This window comes from Thamnophis sirtalis, unplaced genomic scaffold (assembly GCF_051295495.1).
Source record: "Thamnophis sirtalis isolate CommonGarterSnake01/CBP01778 unplaced genomic scaffold, rThaSir2_p1.2 scaffold_2, whole genome shotgun sequence".
Taxonomy (NCBI): Eukaryota; Metazoa; Chordata; class Lepidosauria; order Squamata; family Natricidae; genus Thamnophis; species Thamnophis sirtalis.
In genome coordinates this window covers 62,372,538-62,397,293 of record NW_028261382.1, presented here as the reverse complement: position 1 = coordinate 62,397,293, position 24,756 = coordinate 62,372,538, and the positions used below count along the sequence as shown (strand labels likewise).

The 24,756-nt window shown below is 44.6% G+C and overlaps 1 protein-coding gene across 8 annotated transcripts in view; it reads left to right on the top strand.

Annotated features, from left to right (window-relative positions):
- Positions 1-759: 759 nt before the first annotated feature.
- The window catches only part of FBRSL1 (fibrosin like 1), a 615,070-nt gene continuing 591,073 nt past the window's right edge, over positions 760-24,756 (top strand). For 3 of the 8 annotated variants that reach the window (XM_087705778.1, XM_087705781.1, XM_087705777.1), the window contains exon 1: positions 766-1,688. In XM_087705778.1, the coding sequence (XP_087561904.1) occupies positions 1,395-1,688 (294 nt within the window). In that variant the 5' untranslated portion in view covers positions 766-1,394. Of the gene's footprint in view, positions 1,689-24,756 lie in introns of all 8 variants that reach the window. The other 5 variants (XM_087705782.1, XM_087705780.1, XM_087705779.1 and 2 more) reach the window with 4 other exon arrangements.

Below are 24,756 nucleotides of genomic sequence, written 5' to 3'. Positions count from 1 at the left end.
AGGGAGGGAGGGGGGAGGAGGGAGGAAGGCGGGCAACGGGCGGCCGAGGGGGCGCAGGCGGCTCCTGCCAGGCGAGGGGAGCCCGCCGGGCCGGGCGAGGCGGGGGCAAAGTTGGGCAGAGGCCGAGCGGGCCGGTGGGCCCAGACGCTCGCCCACAGCCCCCGAGGAAGAGGGGAGGGAGGAGGAAGAGGAGGAGGAAGGCTCTCTCTGCCTTCTGCTGCTGCCGCTGCTGCTTAGCTCGCTGCAAGACAGAGGCCGGTCCGATCCTCCCTTTCCTTTCCTCCTTTCTTTCCTTCCTCCTTTCCTTCTGCTTTTCCTTCCTTCCTCCTTTCTTTCCTTCCTCCCTTCCCCTTTCCTCTTTGCCTTCCTTCCTCCCTCCCTCCCTTCCCCTTTCCTCTCCCCTTTGCCTTCGTTCCTGCTTTCCTTCGCCTTTCTTTTTTTCCTTTCCTCCTCTCCCTCCTTCCTCATTCCCTTCCTTCCTCCTTTTTCCGCTCGACCCATTTCCTTTCCTCTTTGCCTTCTTCCCTCCTTTCCTTCCGCCTTCCTTCCTTCCCTTCCTTCCTTCCCGACGCGCGCTTGGCCTCGCAACAAAGTTGCAGCGCCAGCCTCGGCGGAACGGCCGGCGCCCCCCTTTGGCGCCCTCGCCTGCACGGGTATCCCCCGGATTCGAACCCGGGGCGGGGCGAGGAAGTCGGGGTAGGTGCAGAGAGACAGAAAAAGAGAGAGGGGGGGAAGAGAAAAAAGAGGGGGGGTGCTTCAGTTTGGTGCAGCCCCGACGCCCCTCTCCTGCTCCTCAGCCGCCGCCGCTGCTTCTCGTCTGGATTCGCCCGGCTGGATCTGCGGAGGATTGATTGATTTTCGGGGGATCTTTCGCCCAGCTGGAAGGGGTGATCTGTGCCTCCCGAGGAGCTCTGGTTTGGATTTGGGCACGGGGCACGGGGCACGAAGCTTGGCTCTGCCTGCCTGCCCTCCCACCCCGCCGCCCTCTTTCTCCAGAAAGAACTTGAGATTCATCGCAGCCGTTCCCCGTTTTTCTCCCCTCTGGATATTCTCCCCTAGCTGGTCTTTTTCTCTTTTTCCAACAACCCCCCCCCCAAACGAGAGAGGGGGGCGCCGTTTCTCAAGGTCACTGTGGATTTATCTTCGGGTTTTTGCCTGCCTCTGGATGTGGATTGCCCCCTGGGTGGCTTAGATTGGATCGCCCCTGTCTAGCTTTTCCAGGGTTGCTGGATTAATCTTTCTGGTCCCCCCTCCCCTTTGGCTGCCTCCCATCCCCTCTTGGTTCCTCCGGATTTCATGAGCCAGAAAAAGAAGGTGGATCGTACAAAAAAATCCCAATAAAACGAAATTGTGGGGGATTAATTTTTTTTAGGGGTCTTCAACTGGCTTTAGAGATGGATGGCAAGATCAGACAAAGCAGAAAATCCCGGTCCCAAAGGGATCGGGTGAGGCGCAGAGACCCCAATGGCAGGGATAGACTTCACCAAAGCCCCTCCTCGACCTCCGAAAGGGAAGCCAGCCCTGGCAAAGAGAATTCCAGCCAGAGTGGTCTGCTTCCCAAGAGCCAGGCTTCCGCGGGCAGAAATGCCAGACCTCCGAGGCGGCGGAGGCGGGAATCCAGTTCGCAGGAAGAGGATTTAATCGATGGATTTGCCATCGCCAGCTTCACCACCATGGAAGCCTTGGAGGTAAGGATGCTGGTCTTTACCTGGACAGGGGTGAGTGGGTGGGTGGCGGTGGTAATCCTGGTTGGGAGGAGGAACACCATGGGAGGAAGAGTTTGGTCTGCTGGTCAGTCTCCTTGAACTTTTGAGGGGCTTGGAACAAACATCTGGATGAATTAAAGGTGGACCTTCAGACCTGGGAGATGGTTTTTGTTGGTCTCCCTCTTTGGTATCACTTTGCTGGTCAATCTCATTGAACTTATAAGGTTGGGGCCAACCTCTTAAAGGTGGACCTCCAGCGCTGGGGTCTGTGTTGGTCTTCATCTGTGGGACCACTTTGCTTCTGCTGGTCAGTCTCATTGAACTTTTGAAGGGCTTGGAACAAACATCTGGATGAATTAAAGGTGGATCTTAGACCTGGGAACTGATCTGTGTTGGTCTCTCCATCTGTGGGACCGCTTTGCTTGTGCTGGTCAATCTCATTGAACTTCCGAGGGGCTTGATGTCAACATCTCAATGAATTAAAGGTGGGACCTTCAGGCCTTGGTGTGTGGCGGTCTCCATCTGTGATCCAAAGCATGCTAAGTATCTGGCAACTGTCTTGGGTGTAACTTCTGAGTTGTGCTCTTCTGAACTGATGTAGTAAGCCAAGTCTTTAGTTGACCCTTGCTCTCCATTTCAACCGTGAAGCAGTGAGGGTCACTGAGGCAAGCTGTGTGTTGGTTTAGCTTTGTAGTGGGCTTGCAAATCTGCCTGGAGTGCAGGAAGATGAATGCAGGATTTGTTTTCAACGCCAGCCCTACAGAAAATGCACCACCATTTTAAAAGTGTGTTTGAAAACTGGGTTGAAATGGTGTGGCCAACGAGAAGAGCAGAGTTTTGGTGCCTGGTGTGTCCTTGCCTCAACCAGCCCAATTCTGTTGAGGGAAGCAGCTGGTGAATCAGGCTGGAGAGATTTTCTGGGTTAACCTGAATGTGCTTTTTGGTTTTTAAAGAAGAGAAATGAAGAATAATTGGAAGGAATTGCTTTGCTTGGTATTATTGTATTGTATTGACTTGTTTCTTCGGCATGTAAAAGTTAAGCGAGCAAGCAACAATATTTTTAGAGAGTTTGGACAAAAGGGGATTTTGTATGGCTTGTGTGTGTGTGTGGGTGGGTGGGTGTTTTTTTTTTGGTTGGTTTTCTGTTTTTCTGTTCAGTTTTTATTCATGATGTGATGGGAAAGTCTGAATGGGTAAGAATTTCTGGTAACTGTTTTTATCCTGCTATATATCTTACTCATTTTCAATGGGCTGATTTGGTTCCCTTCCATTAAGAAACAAAAAAAGGGTAATGTTTCAATTCTGGATTGGTTTTTTCCTAAAGGAATAAGTCAATAAAACTGGAACTGGAATGGGCCAGCTTAGAATCTGGTGATCATCGCATGCTGAGGTTGAGATCCTTCAAAGATATGGAGTAAGATTAATACTTGCCCAAATAAAGGATTATTTTAAAGTTGGCCAATTGGTCTGTCTAGAATATACTATGAATGTTATTTGTTTTTCCTTTGTTGGTTTTCCCTGGAAGATTCACTTTGAAGTTGTAGGAGTTCACCTCTGCATTTCATTTTGTAGTTTGTCAAACTTTTTTTTTTTGGGCTGGAAGCAAAACTCAACACTTGTCCGCTTATCCTAAGGAGAAATTGTTGCTCTGCAATCTTTCATTTGCATGGATTAAAAATAAAACTACTGTGTTATTTTTGAAATCTGCAAGCAATGGGTGTTTGGAAAGAAGGATGTTCCTTCCATGCTGTGAAACTGCATCCATGCGAAGCCTGAAAGTATTTTCCATAATACTGTTCTTGTGACTGTTCTTGGTCTTAACCAGAAGACTGATACCATGAAATCTTTATATTTCTTGTCTTGATTGTGGTGGTAGCAGAAGCAAGAAAATTTCCTTGATGTTGCTTGTTTGTCATTGTACTACTTCTTGTTCTCACAGTCTTTACTTTCTCTGGTATTTTCCTGCAAGATGATTGCTATCGATCTGTCAGTCAGACACTCAAATTGATTGCTAATCAAACCGATGGGCCTCTAGAACAGTTGTGGGAGAATTCATAACATTTCTGCTGTCCGATCTATCTTGGTTGGGTGCGTGTTGTAAAAGGTGCTTTGGTATCTTCTGCAGCGAGCGATGGTCCTTAGAGCATCCGATTTTGGACAAAGCTGTGTGGTTTGAAAGAATTGCACAAATTCTTTAGTGGAAAATAAGTGGGGTTCATTCATTGATCGCCAATAAACAAGATGCAAATTGTCAGACAGCGCCCAGCTTTATTCTCTCTTAAAACTGTGTTATTGTGAAAATGGTGAATGTATACAACGTGGAGTGCTTGCTGTTGTGAAGAATACCTAAAGATTCCGTGTGCTTTTACTCTTCAATAATAGATTGAATTTGAGATGCTGGCTTGGTGTATATTTATATCATGAATCACTTCTATTGCTTATCTAGGGAGATTTAAAAAGCTGCAGTGTCTGGAGTAAGTAGCATGTGTGTTTTCTTTCTAAATTAGCTTACACCTCTGTGTATCATTTGGCCTTCTTAAGACATTCCCACAGAGTGCAAATCCGATGGCTAGGTTCACCCATTGTCTGGGGTTTTGTTCACAATCGAGCAAAAAGTTCTCACAAAACAAGTCATACTTTCAGATCTATCTTTGCTGGGATGCCATAGCATATTTGCAGAGTGTTTCTCTATGCATGGAATTAATCCCTCTCTAAAGTAAGTCTCTTTAAGGATTTTCCTCCTTTAAAAGTTTGTGTCAACGTTCTTGAAACTTGACTGGGAACAAGGCACAACAAAATTAGGACTGGCAAGCGAGCAGATAAATAAGGAACTGAAATGAATAGGTAGGTCTACCTATCTTCCCAGCAGATTCTGGAAGTGATACTTGGGAGTGTTAGAACAATAAAAGAGAAGGATGAAATGGATTTTATCAGTCTCTCAGATAGTTGAACCTTGATCAACCAGTTCAGAAAGGAGGTGAAGGATCATTAAAAAGAGAGAGGCTTCTGGGCTTACATCACTTGGGAACTGGCATGTGGAAATGATTGTATGGAACTTTAACTTTAAGTACACTCCACCAAATGTCATTTTTGCAGAACAAAAAACAAAGGTTATAATTTTGCCGCTGGTATTAAAGCAATTCTTTTTCATCGGAGCTTCTTCAAGACAAGACAGTAGACCATTCCTATAATTTTATTTATTTATTCTTTTATTTGTTAGTATGGCTACTTCAGGCAGCTTGCAACAGTAAAAAGAGACAAAGAAACAAAAAGAGGGTCAACAAGGAAAACAAACCGTGAAAAAGGAAACAGCTAGAATGTATTGAGTATGATAAGAAAAGCTGGACAAGGTGGGGAGCACAGAGCAAAAGGGAGACAGAGTCTGCTATCAGTCATGATTTCCTATCGCCCAACTATAGCCCTGACTTTATAGCCTTCCCGTTTGAAAGATTGGGAAAAAACGTTTCTTCCTCCCATTCTGGAGAAATGTCTTCTTAAAAACCTCAAGTGATGGAGCAGTCACGGTTTCTGGGGGTTCCACTGATGGATTGTTCTCATTATCAGGAAATCTTTTAGTTCTAAGTGCAAATCTCTCGTTAATGATCTCCCACCCAGTACTGCCTTTCAGGGGCTTCGGAGAATAGGTTGACCCCACTCTTCTTTGTGGCAGCCCCTCAAATATTGGAAGGCTCCTGTCATGTCCCCCCCCCTCCCAGCTCTTCTCTTCATTAGACTACTAGACATACCCAGTTCTCTCAATCGTCCATTTATAGATTACCTTGATGGAGCTATTTTTGCAGCTATGCACATGACCCACCGCTTAGAGTGTTGGGATCCGTGTAGAAGCAACGACTTCTGATCAGGAACTAGGCCAGGTGCCCCGCAGGATCTTTAAAACAAATCGTCCTGCTTATGGGATGGTGGCAGCTGCCCAGAACTCTTCTTCATTAATACGCAAAAGTTGACTCATGGCAACGAACAACTTACTCAGGGTCCATTCGTTTTCTTTCAAGGGCCAGAGCTGGGTTGCCTGTTCCAGAAGGCTGCTGTGTTGGCACAAGTGTGTGTTTGGGTGGGTGTGTTCTTTTCACACGTTCGGTGCCAAAAACAAGGTGGGAATTCCGAGACAAAGGCTGACATGGGGGGTCCTTTCTTTCTTCACATCAAGGTGTGTGGTTTCTCTTGTTGTTCATGGGGAAATGCCAGAGGAGGGTCTGATATTAGCCAGAAGTGGAGGGGATTACCAGGGCCAGAATCTCTCAAACAAGCAGGAGCTCAAATCCTCCTCCTCCTCCATTATTATCTCTCCCCCCACCCCCACCCCGTCAATTCCTGGGAAATAGATGGAGAAGAAATGGAGGTAGTGACAGATTTTATTTTCCTGGGCTCCAAGATCACTGCAGATGTGGACTGCAGCCAAGAAATTAGAAGATGCTTGCTAGACAGCCTACTAAAAAGCGGAGACATCACCCTGCCAACAAAAGTGCATCTAGTCTGTACGTCTGTGAAAGTTGGACCATAAGGAAGACTGAGCACCAAAGAATGGAGGCCTTTGAACTCTGGTGCTGGAGAAGACTCCTGCGAGTCCCTTGGAGTACAAGGTGATCAAACCGGTCAATCCTAGAGGAAATCAACCCTGACTGCTCTTTAGAAGGTCAGATCCTGAAGTGGGAACTCAAAGACTTTGGCCACCTAATGAGAAGGAAGGACTCCCTGGAGAAGAGTCTCATGCTGGGAATGATGGAGGGCAAAAGAAGAAGGGGACGGCAGAGAAGGAGGTGGCTGGATGGAGTCACTAAAGCAGTCGGTGTGAGCTTAAATAGACTCCAGAGGGTGGTAGAGGATATTAAGGTCTGGAGGAACATTGTCCATGAAGTCATGATGGGTCAGACACGACTTCACAACTAACAACAATATGTTCTCTATGTTCAAAGCCCTAAAAAAATAGAGAACAAGGAGTAAGCTTGCCTCCTTAAATTCTTCTGTCTTGTTGGAATACTTGTGATCATTCCGAGTTAAGATGAATCTCCAAGTCAGAACTTTAAGCTGATGAATTTATGACAGCATCTGTACACTTCTGGAATTAAAGAGTGCAAAGTTGGCTGGGTTTCCCCCATTTTCTTAAGATGTTTATCTTCCCAATTCAGTCTTTAGACTTGCCAAACCAGACCTGGCCCTGCTTAGCTTCTTGAGATCATCCTGGATCCTCCAGCATCCAGATAACGTCTTTCTGGACAGGTGTGCACTTTTCCAAGCAAAGCAAGGGGGTGTTAAGCTATAAATTATTTTCACTTAGGAAGAACAGCTGCTGGATCTTCAAAAATAAAAACCAGGTTTTGCATTGTATTGATGGGTGAGAACTTTACTTCACAGTTAATTTTGTTGGACAAAAATGAAAGTTACGACTGGATGTGGTTTCTTGGTGGTTTTAAGCCTATGGCGTTATTCTCCATAGTGGGGGAACTAGCATCCAGACTGGGTTGACTTCATCCGCTCTTTGATTAGACTAAGCCCGACAAGATGTTTAAGCCAGGCAGTCCCAGTTTTGATTCAGTCCCTCAATTTGGATAGCTGTATCATCCTAGTGTGCCAGTGGAATTTGTGGGTTTTTTGGGCTGGTTTCAGGTTGGCTTTTGGGCCCAAAATGGCCTGAAAATGCCCCCAAAACAGTCATGCACGTGCTAGCCAGCTGGGCTTCAAGTTTTTGGCACTCCAGCGCACATGCGCGCACACATGCATGTGCATGCACATGCTTTCCGGTTTGGGCACTCGGTGCCCAAAAGATTTGTCATCCCTGCTGTGGCTGGACAGGCCAAAGGGTTGTGCAATGGGCATTTCTGTTCTCAATCTCGTTGCATTGCATCCGTTGCATCCATAAACATAACTGAAAAACTTGGTTCTATAAGAATCAGGCATTAAGAAAAATTGATGGTGGTGGTGGGGGGAAGCTAGTCTGTGGGACTTTTGTTTTTTGTTTTTCCCCCTTGCAGAATTTCCAAACCACCATCTCTCTCTGCATTAAAAGGAAACGTTGTGGTGATGAAATTGGGAAGTTGTATTTTACTTATCTTGTTGCTCGGGGATTTCCCTCTTCCTGTAAAAACTTAACCACGGTAGCTTCGTGTTGTTTGCAAGAACACGGGTTCTTGTGGTCAGGCCTTTTCGCTTAGCATTGATCTGGGCAAAATTGGGCCTTCAGAAAGATCCGGGGCTCTGCATTTGGCAAGCAAGCGTGTCGTTGATTAGTTATTTAGCAACTCCCTTAAGATTAGGGAAATTACACACATGTGGACGGAAAGCCCGACCCTCAGTTATAAGTCCTCCAGTGCAGGGGTCTCCAACCTTGGCAACTTTAAGCCTGGCGGACTTCAACTCCCAGAATTTCCAGGCCAGCTTTGGTGGCTGGGGAATTCTGGGAGTTGAAGTCCGCCAGGCTTAAAGCTGCCAAAGTTGGAGACCCCTGCTCCAGTGCTCTATCAAACACGCTATGCTAAGGTTGTGCTTTGAAGCACACTGTCTGGACAGCTGTATAAATTCACCAGAGGGTTGTAAAACTAGTTGTCTGCGACTTTGCATGATTGTGAATTCGGCCGCAATCAATCGGCGTCTCCATTTCACAAGTTCAAATTTAAAAGCTGTCTTCTTATGTTCATTGCTTTTTCTTTTCTTTTTAAGAGAAGCAAACAGCAAGATCCGAACCAGGCTTACATCAATCATCGATTCACATTATGGAAGTAATTATCTACCCAGAAAAAGGGCATTAACTTAGAGTTTGTTGGAGTTTCTCCTTGAAAGAGAGAGAGAGACAGAGACAGAGACACACAGAGAGAGAGAGACAGAGAGAAAGCTGAGAAACTGAACAAACCCTGTTTCTGAAGAACTGTACAGGAAGAAAGTTGTGCAGGGGAAAACTCTCCTCAAGAGGTTATTCAATTGGCAGGAAGGGCCATGCAGTTCCTTTTGTGAGTAAATTCTACATTTGGTCCGAGTTTTCTATTCAGAAATACCATAATTGAGCAGTTGTCTTTGCTAACGCAATACAGGTGGCCTCCTTAGGCTCACTGCTGACTAACCTTAATGGCAAATCAGATATTAGAATTTAGCAGCTTAAGCATTTAAAAAGAGCTGGGAGCATTGAACTGCAATTGGTTTCTGTCTTATGGGGAGAGAATGAAATTGAACAACAGAGTTGGAAGGGACCTTGGAGGTCTTCTAGTCCAACCTCCTGCTTAGGCAGGAAATCCTACACCACTTCAGACAAATGATTATCCAATCTCTTCCAGAACAACTTGCCTCCAGACATTATGGGAGTTCCAACACTGGAAGTTTTAAAGAAGAGATTGGATAACCATTTGTCTGAAGTGGTGTAGGCAGGGTTTCCTGCCTAAACAGGGGGTTGGACTAGAAGACCTCCAAGGTCCCTTCCAACTCTGTTATTCTAAAATGCTAACTTCTCTGTCTATCCAGTGCATAAACTGGAGATCATGGGAAGTTTGCTAATAGACAGAAGGCCTTGTTCATTTCCCTCCCCTCAATAAACAGCTTTTTGGTTCATTAGAAGGTGGAGAACCTTCCCCGGAGCAGCCCTTCCCTTTGAACTTGGCAAGGAACTGCTGGCAACACATCTAATTTGGCAGTTGTGTGGGACCTGCCACACAGCTTTACAAACTTCCCCACAGCCAGTAGTTATTAACAGTAATTGAATACATAGCTACTTGCAAGAATATTGCTCCATCCAGATTACTATTGTCTACTTTTAATGACAGATCTTTCTAGGGCAAGCTAGCTGGGAATACCTAGCCATCATCTCAAGGTGTTTAGAATAGAATAGAATAGAATAGAATAGAATAGCAGAGTTGGAAGGAACCTTGGAGATATTCTAATCCAACCCCTGCAGGAAACCCTATACCATTTCAGACAAATGGTTGTCCAATCTCTTCCTAAAAACTTCCAGTGTTGGAGAATTCACAACTTCTGGTGGCAAGTCGCTCCACTGATTAATTGTTCTGTCAGGAAATTTATCCTTAGTTCTAGGTTGTTTCTGTCCTTGATTAGTTTCCACCCATTGCTTCTTGTTCTACCCTCAGGTGCTTTGGAGAATAGCTTGACTCCCTTTTCTTTGTGGCAACCCCTGAGATATTGGAAGACTGCTATCATGTCACCCCTTGTCCTTCTTTTCATAAGATTGGACCTACCCAGTTCCTGCAACCGTTCTTCATATATTTTAGCCTCTAGTCCCCTAATCATCTTTGTTGCTCTTCTCTGCCCTCTTTCTAGAGTCTCCACATCTTTTTTAGATCGTGACGACCAAAACTGAATGCCGTATTCCAAGTGTGGCCTTACCTTAAAGTGGTATTAACACTTCATGTGATCTTGATTCTATCCCTCCGTTGATGCAGCCTAGAACTGTGTTGGCTTTTTTTGGCAGCTGCTGCACACGGCTGGCTCCTATTTAAATCGTTGTCCACTAGGACTCCAAGATCCCTCTCACAGTTACTACGATTGAGCAAGGTACCACCTATACTGTACCTGTGCCTTTTGTTTTTCTTGCCTAAATGTAGAACCTCACTCTTTTCACCATTTATTTCATTTTGTTAGAAGTTCACAGATGTTCTGTTTACCCAGAAGTGATGATATTCCAGAGAGACAGTTTGGTGTGGAGGTTACAGGCACCAGTCCTGAGACCAGGAGTCTGAATTGTAGTCCTGCCTTAGACACAGAAGTTGCTTGAGTGACTTTGGGCCTGTCCTTCTCTCTTGGCCCTAGGAAGAAGGCTGATGAATTTCAAACTGCTTCTGAAAAATCTTGCCAAGGAAACTGCGTAGACATGTCCACACAGTTGCCAGGAGTTTGAAGGCAGCAAAACAAACACAAAAAGTAGCATTGGGGATTTTATTTTTTTTAAAAAATAGAAATGTAAACTTGCAGAGGGAAGCGATGAATTTTCTTAACCTGGTTCTGAATCACAGATAGTCCTTGACTTACGACCAAACTTAGGGTCCGATTTTCCATTGCTAGGCAAAGTGGCTATTAAGTGAGTCACGGCCGATTTCACAACCTCCTTCACGGTGGTGAAGTCCACGCATCTTAGAGTTGCTAACGTTGAGAAACTCTGAGATGGTTACATTAAAGGTAAAGGTTTCCCTTGCACATGTGTGCTAGTCGTTTCCGACTCTAGGGGGCAGTGCTCATCTCCGTTTCATAGCTGAAGAGCCAGCACTGTCCGAAGACGTCTCCATGGTCATGTGGCCGGCATGACTCAATGCCGAAGGCGCATGGAACGCTGTTACCTTTCCACCAAAGGCGGTCTCTATTTTTCTATTTGCATTTTTACGTTTTAAACTGCTAGGTTGGCAGAAGCTGGGACAAGTCATGGGAGCTCACTCTGTTACGCAGCGCTAGGGATTCGAACTGCCGACCATTGTGATCAACAAACTCAGCGTCTTAGCCACTGAGCCACCGCGTCCAACTGGTAACCTAATGGTTACATTAGCCTCCCCCCTCAAAAAAACCCCTTTCTTTTTTGCCCTCTCCCCAACCCAAATCTGGATTTTCAAACTATTTCACGAGGGATCTTCATTAATATAGATTTATTTGCCTGTCCTGACCGGCTTCCTTGAAAGCCATGTAATCTAGTCAAAAGCAGGCAGACAATCCATTAGCATGAAATGTATTTTCACTCCTTTAAAAAAACAAAAAACAAAAAAAATGGCACCACTTCATCTCCAAAGGCTTGGAAAAAACGTCAAGGGTGGAAAAACATTTTTCTTTCAGCCGTCAGCCATTGTCATGCGAAGCCTCACCAGAATGGAATTCTTTTTTTCTTTTTTTGCTTTTTTTGCTTTTGGGAACTGGGTTTTATGGCTGTGTTTTCCTTCCCTTTTGTTTCTGTGTTCCCTCCTCCGATCAACCAGAGACGGTCAGGATTCTGGAAGGTTATCAGTCCTCTTGGAGGAATCCCTGTTTATTCGAGGTCTCTCCTGTTTAGCTCTTTCGAAGAAGGCTCCTTGAATGAAGCCTTGGAAAGTTCTTGCTTCCCAACCTAGATGATAAGACCCCTAGATCTGTGACGCTGAACCTATGGCCCCGTGTGCCAGAGGTGACAGGCAGAGCCCTCTCCGTGATGGGCATGTGTGTCGCTGCCAGCTGCGCTACTGGTTTCCAGTGTGCATGTGCAAGTCAGCCAGCTGGCCTTCGCAGGCACAGGAGTGCTGGAAAATGGTCTGGAAAAGGGCTAAAAACCGGCTGTTTTTCAGGCCGTTTTTGAAGCCATTTTGGGGGCGTTTTCTCTGCGGTTTTGAGGCTGTTTTTCAGAGCTGTTTTGAGATCATTTTCTGGGCCATTTTGGCACCATTTTCTGGGGCATTTTGAGGCTGTTATTCAGACTGTTTTGAAGCCATTTTGGGCTGATTTCAGCCTGTTACTGGCCCAAAAAAACAGCCTCAAAACAGCCCAGAAAATGGCCTCAAACGGCTTCAAAACAGCCCAGAAAATGGCCTCAAAACAGCCCAGGAAACAGCCTCAAAACAGCCCAGAAAACTTAAGCGCTTAAGGGCAAGATGACTTGCAAGGAATATAAATCCACCCCTCCTTCCCCATTCAGTCAGAACTGGAGAAGCTTCTTAGATGAGAAGTGAAATGTCTTCAAGGACAAACAAAGTCTTGTTGCCTTTTGAAAAAGCACCTTTGGGACAAGCTAAAGGCGTTCTGTTTAGACCAGACGTGTTGACAAATAGGGTTCAAGGCCAGGTGTTTTGATTGGGAAATTAGACTAGATCAACATTTTTGGGACTCCTCCTCCTCCTCCTCCTCCTCCTTCCTCAGTGGATATTAATGCATGAAGTTAAGCCAACAAACAGGTGTGATTTTAAGATTATAATGAAGTGTAAGAAGCCCTGTAAAATAAGGTGCCTCTTTTGTAGAGATTGCACAAATTAAGAATTTGTGGTATTACGCAGGACTGGGCTTTTTAAATCATATTTTTCAGAGTTTCTCAAGCTAGTTGAGTTGTTTTCCCCTTTAAGAATTTCATCCACAGAACTCTTCCCCAAACTTTCTCCCAAGTTTGTTGAAATCAGCTCTTTTAAAACCTAGACACCAGTTTGGTTGTGTTCGATTGCTTGTGTCTGCATTATGTGGAATTCCAATATGGCACGGTCTCTCTCTCTCTCTCTCTCTCTCTCTCTCTCTCTCTCTCCCTCTCCCTCTCCCTCTCCCTCTCCCTCTCCCTCTCCCTCTCCCTCTCCCTCTCCCTCTCCCTCTCCCTCTCCCTCTCCCTCTCCCTCTCCCTCTCCCTCTCCCATGTTTCCAGCAACTTCCATCACTTCTTCTGTTAGGAAGAATTAGGTTCAGTATAGCTGCCCAATAAGGGACGTGGTGGCTCAGTGGCTAAGATGCTGAGTGTCGATCAGAAAGGTCGGGAGTTCAGCGGTTCAAATCCCTAGCGCTGCATAACGGAGTGAGCTCCCGTGACTTGTCCCAGCTTGTGCCAACCTAGCAGTTCGAAAGCACGTAAAAAAATGCAAGTAGAAAAATAGGAACAACCTTTGGTGGAAAGGTAACAGCGTTCCATGTCCCTTTGGCATTGAGTCATGCCGGCCACATGACCATGGAGACGTCTTCGGACAGCACTGGCTCTTCAGCTTTGAGACAGAGATGAGCATCGCCCCCTAGAGTCGGGAACGACTAGCACCTATGTGCAAGGGGCACTTTTACCTTTACCTAGTTCCATCCTATATTTTTGGGATGACAAAGTCGTCAGCCAGGTTGATCAGGAACCTGTTCTACCTCCCATTTGATGCAGAGTTTGTCTCCCGCTGGACGTCAGCATAGCTAATGTCCTTCCCCCCTCCCCTTACCATTGCACTGCATTGTTCCCTCCATATTCTGCCCCTTGTCCTTCTCCGTGGGCAGGGACGTTGCCAGCTTGATCCACCAGGATTGCATTTCTCGCAGATCCTGAAATAGACTCACCCAAGCTGAGTCAGCTGCTACTCTGAAAGTGCAGTTGGACACGTTTCTTTGCTTGGCTGGTTTGCTGAAAGAACTGGCAAGCGAGCAGCGCGGCAGCATCCCTTGATCCTGACAGAAACGTAGCTGAAATGAGAAGCCGATACCTGATTTCTTAGCTGCAAAGTTTTGCAAAGTCCTTCGTCGTTTGACGGTTTCAGGATGTTTACGCTTGAAGGATTCAAGGCTGCCTTTCCAAGCTTGCCGCCCTTCAGATGTGTTTGATGCATTACTGGGGAATTGGGATGCTCCTGGATTAGTCATCTGAAGAGCGTTTTGAGTTGGAGAAAGAGGATGCAAGGCCCTCAATCACTTGCGTTTTGTGTGGTCCGGGGAATGGTGCAGCATTTGGGCTGAAAGACAAAAGGAGCAGCAAGATTCGGTTTTACTATTTCTTCAGTCATGTTCTGAAGATCACCTCCTGCCCTCTGAATTAAGGATAAGCTCTTAGAATCTCAGAACTTTCCTATTGGCACCTAACATAATGGGGACATAACAGAGTTGAAGGGGACCTTGGAGGTCTTCTAGTCCAACTCCCCGCTCAAGCAGGAAACCCTATACCATTTCAGACACATGAGTGTCCAATCTCATCTTAAAAAACCTCCAGTAATGGAGCCTCCATAACAGCTGGACACTTCTGGACCCTAATTATTCTCACCGTCAGGAATTTTCTCCATAGTTCTTGGTTGCTTCCCTCCTTGATTACTTTTCACTTGTTGCTTTTTGTCCCGTTCTCGGGTGTTTTGGAAAATAGCTTGACCCCCCTCCACTCTGTGGAAGCCCCTCAAACATTGGAAGACTGCTCTCCTGTCTCCCCTGGTCCTTCTCTTCACTAGACTAGCCATGCCCAGTTCCTGCAACCGTCCATCATATGTTTTAGCCTCCAGTCCCCTCATCACCTTTCTCGCTTTTCTCTGCACTCTTTCTAGAGCCTCAACATCTTTTTTAATGATGACCAAAACTACAATATTCCAAGACTTTGACTTCACCTTCAAACGAGGGGTGAAGGAAATCCAGTTACCTTTGGCTACTGGTTTAGTAGCAATGTGAGGATGCTTGTGCGCTAACACGCGCCTCCTCAACGCATGCACAGGACCTTCCGCGCATGCACAGAACATCAAAATGACATCCATGCAGGTGGGTGGAGCCTGCTACTGAGCACACCTGCAAAGTTAATCGAACAGCGAGAGGGGGGGAATCTGCTGTGCCATGCAATTTAGATTAGCTAGAAAGCAGGAAATCCTACTTTCTAGCTAATATAAATTGTGCAACACAGCTGATCATCGGAAAAATCAATTCACCTGAACGGGTAGTATTTTTTTTTACTACCGGTTCGGGTGAACAGCTGGTTGTGAACCAGTAACATTTCACCCCTGCCTTCAACCCTAACAGAAGTTTGCAAAAAAAAAAAAAAAAAGGAAGAAAGATCAACAAATTAAAAAGCAGCTACAAAACCGGAAAATGATTAAAAGATAGAAATACAAAATAGATTGTAGCAAGTAAATAATAGGAAATGTAGTCAATGTAATAAATTGACGAGTCAATTGTAATAAAGGTTGTTATACATAGAATATATAGAATGTTATATATAGAATGAAGAAAAAAGATGTGTGAAATAATGTAAGACTTATATGGACAGATAAAAGAATCACAACAGATATGTAAAAGAAGTGTAATGTGTTGCAAAGATGTGATGTTTGCATAAACAAAATAAAAAGTATAAAAAAGAAGAAGACGTTTGCCACTCATGCCTGATTCTCCAGGATGAATAGCATGGCTGCTCAAGTATGTTTTGGGGGCCTTTTTCTGGATCAGAGTTAAAAAGCCCTTCCAACTGAACATCCTGTTTTCAATGACAGGCAAATTGCTTTATTCAGGAAGTGTTTAAAGAGGGAATGCAAAGGAAGATTTTTTTAAAAAAGAATCTTGCTCTTATTTCTATCACTTTCTGATTTCAGAGGTTGTGCTTAGCTGCTAACGTCTTATTTTCTACAGATAGATCCCATCCTTCTTTTGAAGAGATAGGCCCTGTTTTCGAGGGTAACTGGGCTTCTGAGGCCAATCCTGTGGTTCTTAAGCCATATAAGCACGTGGGGACTCCGCTGTTGCGCTCCCAACATGCACTGCCCTGCACGCCAAGCAGATGTTTCTGCTGGGTTCTTGTTGTTTTGTTGGATTTTGACATGATGAATTTTCCTGGAGAGGTAACTGGCTTAATGTCTCCCACTTAGCAACCTTGCCTCGTCTAAAAAAGACAGCCAGGAATGGCGAGGAGGTTAAGTGTTGTTGGAATAAGAGACTGACATCTGCTCACCTTTCAAACTTGCTTCCAGAAGTTGTGAATGCTTCAACACTGGAAGTTTTTAAGGGGATGTTGGATAACCATTTGTCTGAAGTGGGGTAGGGTTTCCTGCCTAAGCAGGGGGTTGGACTAGAAGACCTCCAAGGTCCCTTCCAACTCTGTCATTCTATTCTATTCTGTTTAATTGTAACTGAATTTTTTATTCTACAGTACGTGAATTTTATGGAGTGGTATTTCACACGGAGAGATGAGTTTGCAGATGGACTTTTTACAGCAAGGCAGTCCTGTTAGTTCCCAGCTGAAAAGCCTGTGAAAAAAAGCCTGCAGGATTTTTAATTTAGTTATTGAGAATATGCCATCTAGCAAGCTGTTGCAAAAAAACCCCCACAAGGATTGAAGGGAGTAATTGGACTAAGGAGTGGAGTTCTTGATGCTCTCTGAATGTGGTTGTTTTCTTGCAGACGATTCATTACACAACTAGGTAATATCAGTAACATCATGCCTTGATAATGTTACCTAGTTGGGTAATGAAATGTCTGCAACAAAGCAACTCAGCTCAGAGAACACTAAAGACCCCACAGTTCATTCCGGAGCTACAAATATTCTCTTCTATTTTACTTGATTGTTATTTATGGGTTTTTTGTTTTTTAGCAACAGTTCCCTGTTTCCAATGCCTATTAACACTCATCGATTATTGAACTTGGAGAGATATGAGATCATTTATATCGGATAATCTCACTCCCACCCTGGTTTCTAAAAATGGCCATTGTTCACAATTGCTTTTGTTGACTTGATTCTTGTCACTGGATACTTTAATAGAAAACAGACACATTGCTTCTTATTACATTCATATGTTGGAGAGTTTAAAGGGGAGGGGATACTTATTACCCAGTTGTTGTTTGTGTATTATTTTTTTTATCCTTGCAGCTTCATTTAGGTAAAGGTAAAGGTTCCGTGTGCCCATATGTGCTAGTCGTTCCCGACTCTAGGCGGCGTTGCTCATCTCCATTTCAAAGCCAAAGAGCCAGTGCTGTCCAAAGACGTCTCCATGGTCATGTGGCCGGCATGACTAAACGCCAAAGGCGCACGAAACACTATTCCCTTCCCACCAAACGTGGTTCCTATTTTTCTACTTGCATTTTTATGTGCTTTCGAACTGCTAGGTTGGCAGAAGCTGGGACAAGTAACAGGAGCTCACTTTGTTACGTGGCGCTAGGGATTCGAACCGGCGAACTGCCGACCTTCCTGATCAACAAGCTCAGCGTCTTAGCCCCTGAGCCACCGAGGCCCCCTGCAGTTTCATTTAGTAGGAAGCTAAAACTGGATCATTTAGTTTTTGATCATTGATCATACAGGTAGTGTTCAGCTTAACAATAGTTCATTTAGTGACCATTCAAAACAGCACTGAAATCAGTGACTTACGACAGTTTTTCTCACAGCCATTGCAGCATCCCCATGGTCTCATATTCAAAATTCAGTCACTTGTCAGCCAACTCATATTTATGACACTTGCAGTGTCCCAGATTCAATTGTGAAGCCAAATTCTCTTAACAACCGTGTTATTGATTTAACTTCAGTGATTCATTTAACGACTGCAGCAAGTAAGTTCGTAAAGTGGGGCAAAACTCGCTTAACAAATGTCTCACTTAGCAGCAAAGATTTGGGCTCGGTGGTGGTTATAAGTTGAGGGCTATTTGCAGTGACTAATGCAATCTAATCACTAATGTGACTCAATCGAACAGTGGGACAGAAGTTGCCTTTAGACATTGTGGCAGCTTCATCACTGGAGGCTTTGAAGAAGAGACTGGACTGCCATCCATCAGAATTGGTGTAGGGTCTCCTGCTTGGGTGGGGGGGTGGACTAGATGACCTACAAGGTATCTTCCAACACTGTTAATTATCTAAGTATTTATCTAAGATGATCAAAGGCCTGGAGACTAAAGCATACGATGAACAGTTGCAGGAACTGGGCATGGCTAGACTAGTGAAGAGAAGGACCAGGGGAGACAGGAGAGCAGTTTTCCAATATTTGAGGGGCTGCCACAAAGAGGAGGGGGTCAAGCTATTTTTCAAAGCACCTGAAAGCCAAACAAGGAATAATGGATGGAAACTGAACAAGGAGAGATTCAACCTAGAAATAAGGAGGAATTTTCTGACAGTGAGAACCATCAGCCGATGGAACAGAAGTTTCCTTCAGAAGTTGTGGAAACTTCATCACTGGAGGTTTTCAAGAAGAGACTGGACTGTGATCTGTCAGAAATGGAGTAGGGTCTCCTGCTTGGGCAGGGGGAGGGACTAGATGACCTACAAGGTCCCTTCCAATAACTCTGTTATTCTGTTAATCTGATCTTGTTCCCTAGATTGCATGATACAGTTTCGATGTTATTTTCAAACAAGGAGGCAGTGTTTCCTCTAAATAGCCGCCAGATCTTATGTGTGCCCACAGCCACTGTTAATTGAAGGAGGAAGCGAGGAAGGATGGATGTTGTAGAGTTAAAAAGAGGCAGCTTATGGAATCAGTCAAACTTGGTATAAAATAATTATGGTGTTTTGACAGCCTTGTTAATAACTTACAACCATTGGAAGAAATATAATTATAGCATTGCAAGTTTCCTGGCATTTCTGTCAAGATTTGTAAAATTAAATAAAGGATGTGAAATCCATTAAAATGGTTGGGATCGCAGAGCTCTGAGACGATTCATTAAAATAATAATAATTTTTTAAAAAAGAAACAACTTTGGGGGTCTCACGAAGATGGCTGTTGCATTTCGGGTTAGACGTTGCTTTGACCTAGAGCAAGGCTGTTAAAACCGTTCTTTGAAAATTTGGGAAGTTTCTATACTGATGAATTTGAAGGCTAAATATAGAAATAAAACTGACATCTCTCTTTTGCAGCTTGGTGCGGGGAAAAGAACAATGATTAAAATCTGAAACCTTTAAACGTAAAGGTAAAGATTCCCCTCGCACATACATGCTAGTCATTTCCAACACTAGGGGGCGGTGCTCATCTCCGTATCAAAGCCGAAGAGCCAGCACTGTCTGAAGACGTCTCCGTGGACATGTGGCTGGCATGACTCAATGCCGAAGGTGCACAGAACGCTGTTACCTTCCCACCAAAGGTGGTTCCTATTTTTCTACTTGCATTTTTTTACATGCTTTCGAACTGCTAGGTTTGGAGAAGCCGGGACAAGTCACAGGAGCTCACTCCGTTATGCAGCGCTAGGGATTCGAACCGCCTAACTGTCAACCTTTCTGATCGACAAGATCAGCGTCCAGCATAAGTCTGGAACACCTCGAGCAATTTCAACCTAACTCAGTACACAGATGACTTACTCTCTGGAAAGAATTATTGTGGGGGTAGGATACCCCTAACACCCCTTGGGGTATGTGTGTTCTGTTAAGATACAGCCTGTTATGTCTTAAAATGGTTTCTACTGTACTGCCATAAAATGGCTGTACAGCGCAGTGGAGTTGCCGTGGTAATGGCTTCACAGTACTCCACAAGAGGGTTCCCTCTGGTAAGGGGGAAAACCCAACATTAGAAATCTCGATTCTGGGGGCACAGGGAAAACATTTTTAATGAATTTAATTATCACCATGATCGGGGCTTGGGGAGAACTTGCTCTTGCCATCGCCTCTTCAGGAATTGCAGTGACGTTCATGAAAGGAGTTTGGACAGTCCATTCCGCACTTCCTTTGCTGCTTGACATCGCCATTCCTGTCTAACACAGGACTGGGATAAATAAATACCTTGTTAATGCCAGGTTATCAGCTTGTTTTCTAAATAAACAAATAAGCAAGATGGAAAGGGAGAGGATGGGAAACGCATGGCTGGAAATTCGGGTTGAACACTGACTTGTTCAGGAGAATCAAGGTGCATGTGAAAACCTTTTGCAGGTCATGTCACTTTCCCAGGGCTGAGCTTTTGATCTCCTCCTGTGAAAGCAAGAGGCAGATCCCTCAACAAAAACGTTCTTAACTCTTTTCTCCTGTGATCTGGTGTTTTAATGGTTGCCAATGCCCAGAGCTATTTTTAGAGCAACCTGGAGGCATTTGCAATTGGCAGCGGCTGCTGAAACGGCAGGCAGGCAGTACTTCTGCTTTTACATATTATTCTGCAAATAACCTTTGTTATTTTTTTTTAAACTGTAGCTGTTGAAGAAACCTGTACGTAATAGGCAGAGCAGCTTGGTTAAGCTACAGAAACGCTCTTTCCTGGCAGTAGAACATCAGTTCCTTTTGTGATATTTTCCTTGATTGCCGTTGGATGAGTCAAACCTTTCATTGATTGCTGTTGGTTGTTGTTGATTGATATTGGTGGTGTCGATGCTTTTAAATTATTAGGCGTGCGCTACCAGGTTCATACGCGGCTAAGCCCTATTGTCATTTGACGGTGCTTTCTTGAATAAGCTATGAATGAGCTCGCACAATTAGTTGAGCTGAAACCTATGTTTTAATAAGCCACCTTGATTGTGATACGCCCTGTTCTAAGCCAAAAAATCAACCAAATCACATCCAGGTTGGCTTTTGTGTCAAGCCTGACCTTGGGTGTTTAACGTGCTGTGCAAAATTATTCTACGTCCCAATGCTGGGGCTAGGTACTAGACCTTGAGTAAGTCGAAAGAAAAAAATGAACAGGAAGGGAGGAAAAAAAATGTTTAACCGCAGTTTGTGTTGTGGCTACTTACAAAAGTATACGCAACGGTTGCAAAACAGTGAAGTCTGTGTAATTAATGATAAGAATGCCAGAAATGTTTCTGCCAACCTGGATGGTTTGCCGAACCAACGCTGCTTTTCCTGCAGTGGCTTTCAAGTTCACATTTAAAAAACAAAACAGTTTTTCTACCTGCAAATGAGAATTTTCAAAAATAGGTAAACAGGTTTGCAGATAGGTGCATAGCCAAACCTTTGCGTGGGCGGGATTTGCACTAAAAATTCTTTCTGAAACCAGGGTCACCAACCTTGGCAACTTTTACGGCTTGTGGGCTTCAGCAAAGCTGGCTGAGGAACTCCGGGAGTTGGAGCCTACAAGCTTTTAAATTTGCCAAGGTTGGAGACCCCTGTCTTAAACCACAAACCAGACTTCTGTCAGTGAGCTGCGGACCGGACAAATACAGAAAGTTAAGCAAAAAGTGACTCCGGCTGATTTGCCAAGCGTTGCGAGGCTGCCAAGGGCAGATTTGTTTTCTGATCTTGTAACCAACCGTAAGGTGAATCGGGAGAGGATCCAAGTTCCATTCACCCATTAATGAAGCCTCTGTGATTTGACCTAGCTACAGTGATGGGCTTTTCACCACAAAAAAAAAAACACTAAACTAAACTAAACTAAACCAGGAGCTAAACGAAACCACATTTTGGCTTCCTTGCAATGTAAAGAACACGGGGCGTGTGAATGCTCCTTCTGAAGAAGCCACAAACCTGGAAGGGGACTTCTCCCTACTCCCTCAAAGCAAATCTGTGCTTGTACATTTTTAATCCCTTGTGCAGGCTGCTCATAATACCATAATGCTCAGTAACCCTTATCCAAGCGATCTGCTGGGCTTGCCTTGCAGTCACTGAATCCACCTCCCACACAGAGACTGTGGTTTGGAGAGGGAGAGGTGGAGAAGGGCAGGTAGATTCTGGCAGATTCTACCTGCAGACAGGTAGAATCTGCCGGAATCCAGGAAGGCTTCCAACCTGCCATCCCAACCCAGTAATTTCCTAATTTCAGGAGCAAGCTGCATTTCTAGAGAACTAGGTGCAATTGTGTGGTGTGATTTTCTTTTTCTCTTTCCCCTGGCCATGTTATATTTGGGTCAACAGCTGCTAACATGGGGGGTGTGGCAGTCCCTTCTGGCAGCTTCTCCCTTGATCTGACAACAGCAGCATAATTAACCTTTTGTGCTCCTAACACAAAAGGGTTGCATTTTTTAGAGGAAGCAAGTAAAGGAAATAGGCAAGAAGAAGATTCAAAGGAAAGTGTTCTGACCTTGGCTTCCCAAGAGCATGAAGCCAACTCCTCATCCCAATAAAAAACCCTTTTATTTAGGTGAAAGGGAATTCCTCTCCAGCAAAGTCCCGGCAAACATCTTTCAAGAGATTTCACAACTACAGGCCTTTATCAAGCTTGGAGAGCTGCCAGGCCGATATCTTCCAAACTCCACGCTGTAGCAGCAATTACTTGGCAAGAAGTCAGGAACAGATCTTCACCCGAACTAATGGTCTCCTGCAAACTCCACTCCCCTTTTGCTCCTCTTTATTCCCTATGGGAGGGGCGTTCACCATCCACCTGTGGCTTTTCTCCCAAGTCGACCCTTGTTCTTTAGCTGTTCCCTTCTCCTGGCAAATCTGCGCGTGCACTGGGAACAGGTTCCAGCTCTTTGTCTGCCTCACTAATATCTGATTCCGAAGGCAGCTGATAACTGGCATATGGCTCTGCCCCCCTTCTGCCTCTGACACAGAGCCCTCATCAGGGCCTTCCCCGGACTCCAGGACTGGCCCAGGTTCCTCCCCAACCTCCTCACTGTCTGAGTCTGGTAGGCCATAACAGAAAACTTTAAGTAGGATAAAAGTGGGGTTCCCTTCTTCCGTCTGTGTGTCTGTGTGTCTGTGTGTAAAGGTTTCCCTTGCACATATGTGCTAGTCGTTCCCGACTCTAGGGGGCGGTGTTCAAAGCCGGAGAGTCAGCGCTGTCCGAAGACGTCTCCGTGGTCATGTGTCCAGCATGACTAAATGCTGAAGCCAAATAGAACGCTGTTACCTTCTCACCAAAGGTGGTCCCTATTTTTCTACTTACCTTTTTTACCTGCTTTCGAACTGCTAGATTGGCAGAAACTGGGAGAAGTCACGGGAGCTCACTCCGTTACGTGGTGCTAGGGATTCGAATCGCCAAGCTTCCAACCTTCAGGATCAACAAGCTCAGTGTCTTAGTCACTGAGCTACCGCATCCCATCTATCTATCTATCTATCTATCTATCTATCTATCTATCTATCTATCTATCTATCTATCTATCTATCTATCTATCATCTATCTATCTATTGTAAAGAGCCTTAATTTACAAGCATTAGATTAAATTTGAGGGATTTGGGGTCAACCTGATGCCCAGCCACAGATGACTTGAGGCTAACCAGTATAGTCTCTAAGTGGTGAGTTGGACAGAGAAATCGGAAGAGTGTGTGGTGTGCAGCCCAAATAGCAGATAAATCTTAAGAAATCCATAAGCCAAGTAAAATTGTTGAGGAGGAGGGAGCTTTTGATTTTTAAACAGGGATATTGATCAACCCTGTTCAAGCGGCTCCTGTTTTTAATCTGTTTTTGAAGACGACAAGGATGAAAGGGACACAGTGGCTCAGTGGATAAGATGCTGAGCTTGTTCATCAGAAAAGTCGGCAGTTCGGCGGTTCGAATACTTAGAGCTGCATAACGGAGTGAGCTTGTCCCAGCTTCTGCCAACCTAGCAGTTTGAAAGCATGTAAAAAATGCAAGTAGAAAAATAGGAGCCACTTTTGGTGGGAAGATAACAGTGTTCCATGCGCCTTCGCCATTTAGTCGTGCCGGCCACATGACCACGGAGAGGAGACATCTTCGGCCAGTGCTGGCTCTTTGGCTTTGAAATGGAGATGAGCACCGCCCCCTTGAGTCAGGAACGACTAGCACATATGTGTGAGGGAACCTTTACCTTTAAAACAGGGAAGAGAGCAAAGCAAAGACAATGTATGACTCCTAAAAACAACTAGGAAAGCACAGTGTCAGGATGATTGTGAAAATTATAGAAGTGTTTTTGATTCGGAGGAGAAGGTGGAATGACTGTTTGAGAGAAGTGCATCTTTGAAAACTTGGCTAGTAACATTCTACCGGATAAGTTAGGGAATTCTTATGCAGTACTTTCAACATGCACATACTATGCTTCCAACATTATGCAGATTGCACATATCATTTAACCCTTTAGTTCGTACTGGAGTACAATCTACTTCTACAAAACCAAAGAAGATAATTAGAAATGTGGAGGCGTTTTCAAAGCAAAGGCTTCCATATTTGGAATTTCTGAAGAAATTAATATTTACTGGTAGGTGCTAGTTTTGCTTCATTTTGTTTTTCCCCACTACAATTTATATGTTAAGGGGTGGGGGCATTTTATGCAGGACTTTTATTTATTGATTCTACTCACTTAATGGAAAGTCCCCGCACTGTAGTTTTAGGAACCAGATGCTTCCTGAAGACAATTGAGGTATACAATTGAGGAGAAAAAGTGTATTCCACATTCTGTTGCAGCTGTGAGATTTTGCAGCCTGTCCTTTGCAGAGTCGATAGTTCCTGGTTTTTATAATGCACTAAAGAGGTTTAAACATCTTTTCTCTCTCTCTCTCTCGGGTTGCCAGAAAACTAAGTAATTCACTGACAGGGACAAGGCCGCTCCAGCAAATTATTGATTTACGTATTGGGAACAGATTTATGACATGCTGAAGTGAATAGTAAAATGCAATGGCGTGTGTCTTCTGTTCTTCCAATATTTGTCGATGAGAAATATGATATCCGAAGTCTTTGAAGGTTGGTGGCTCAACTGCTAAATCTTTCTGATGTCTCTTTTAAGGGGGAAAAATGTATCTTGATGGATGGTTTGGACTGAGAAATAGAAGGAAATTGAGGAAAAGGGCTTTTCTTTTTCCTTTTTGAATTGCAGTGTCAGTAGATTAATGGAAATAAACGGGCAGGAATTAAATCTATCAGCTCTTGTAACGGGTGAGAAGATTTGATTT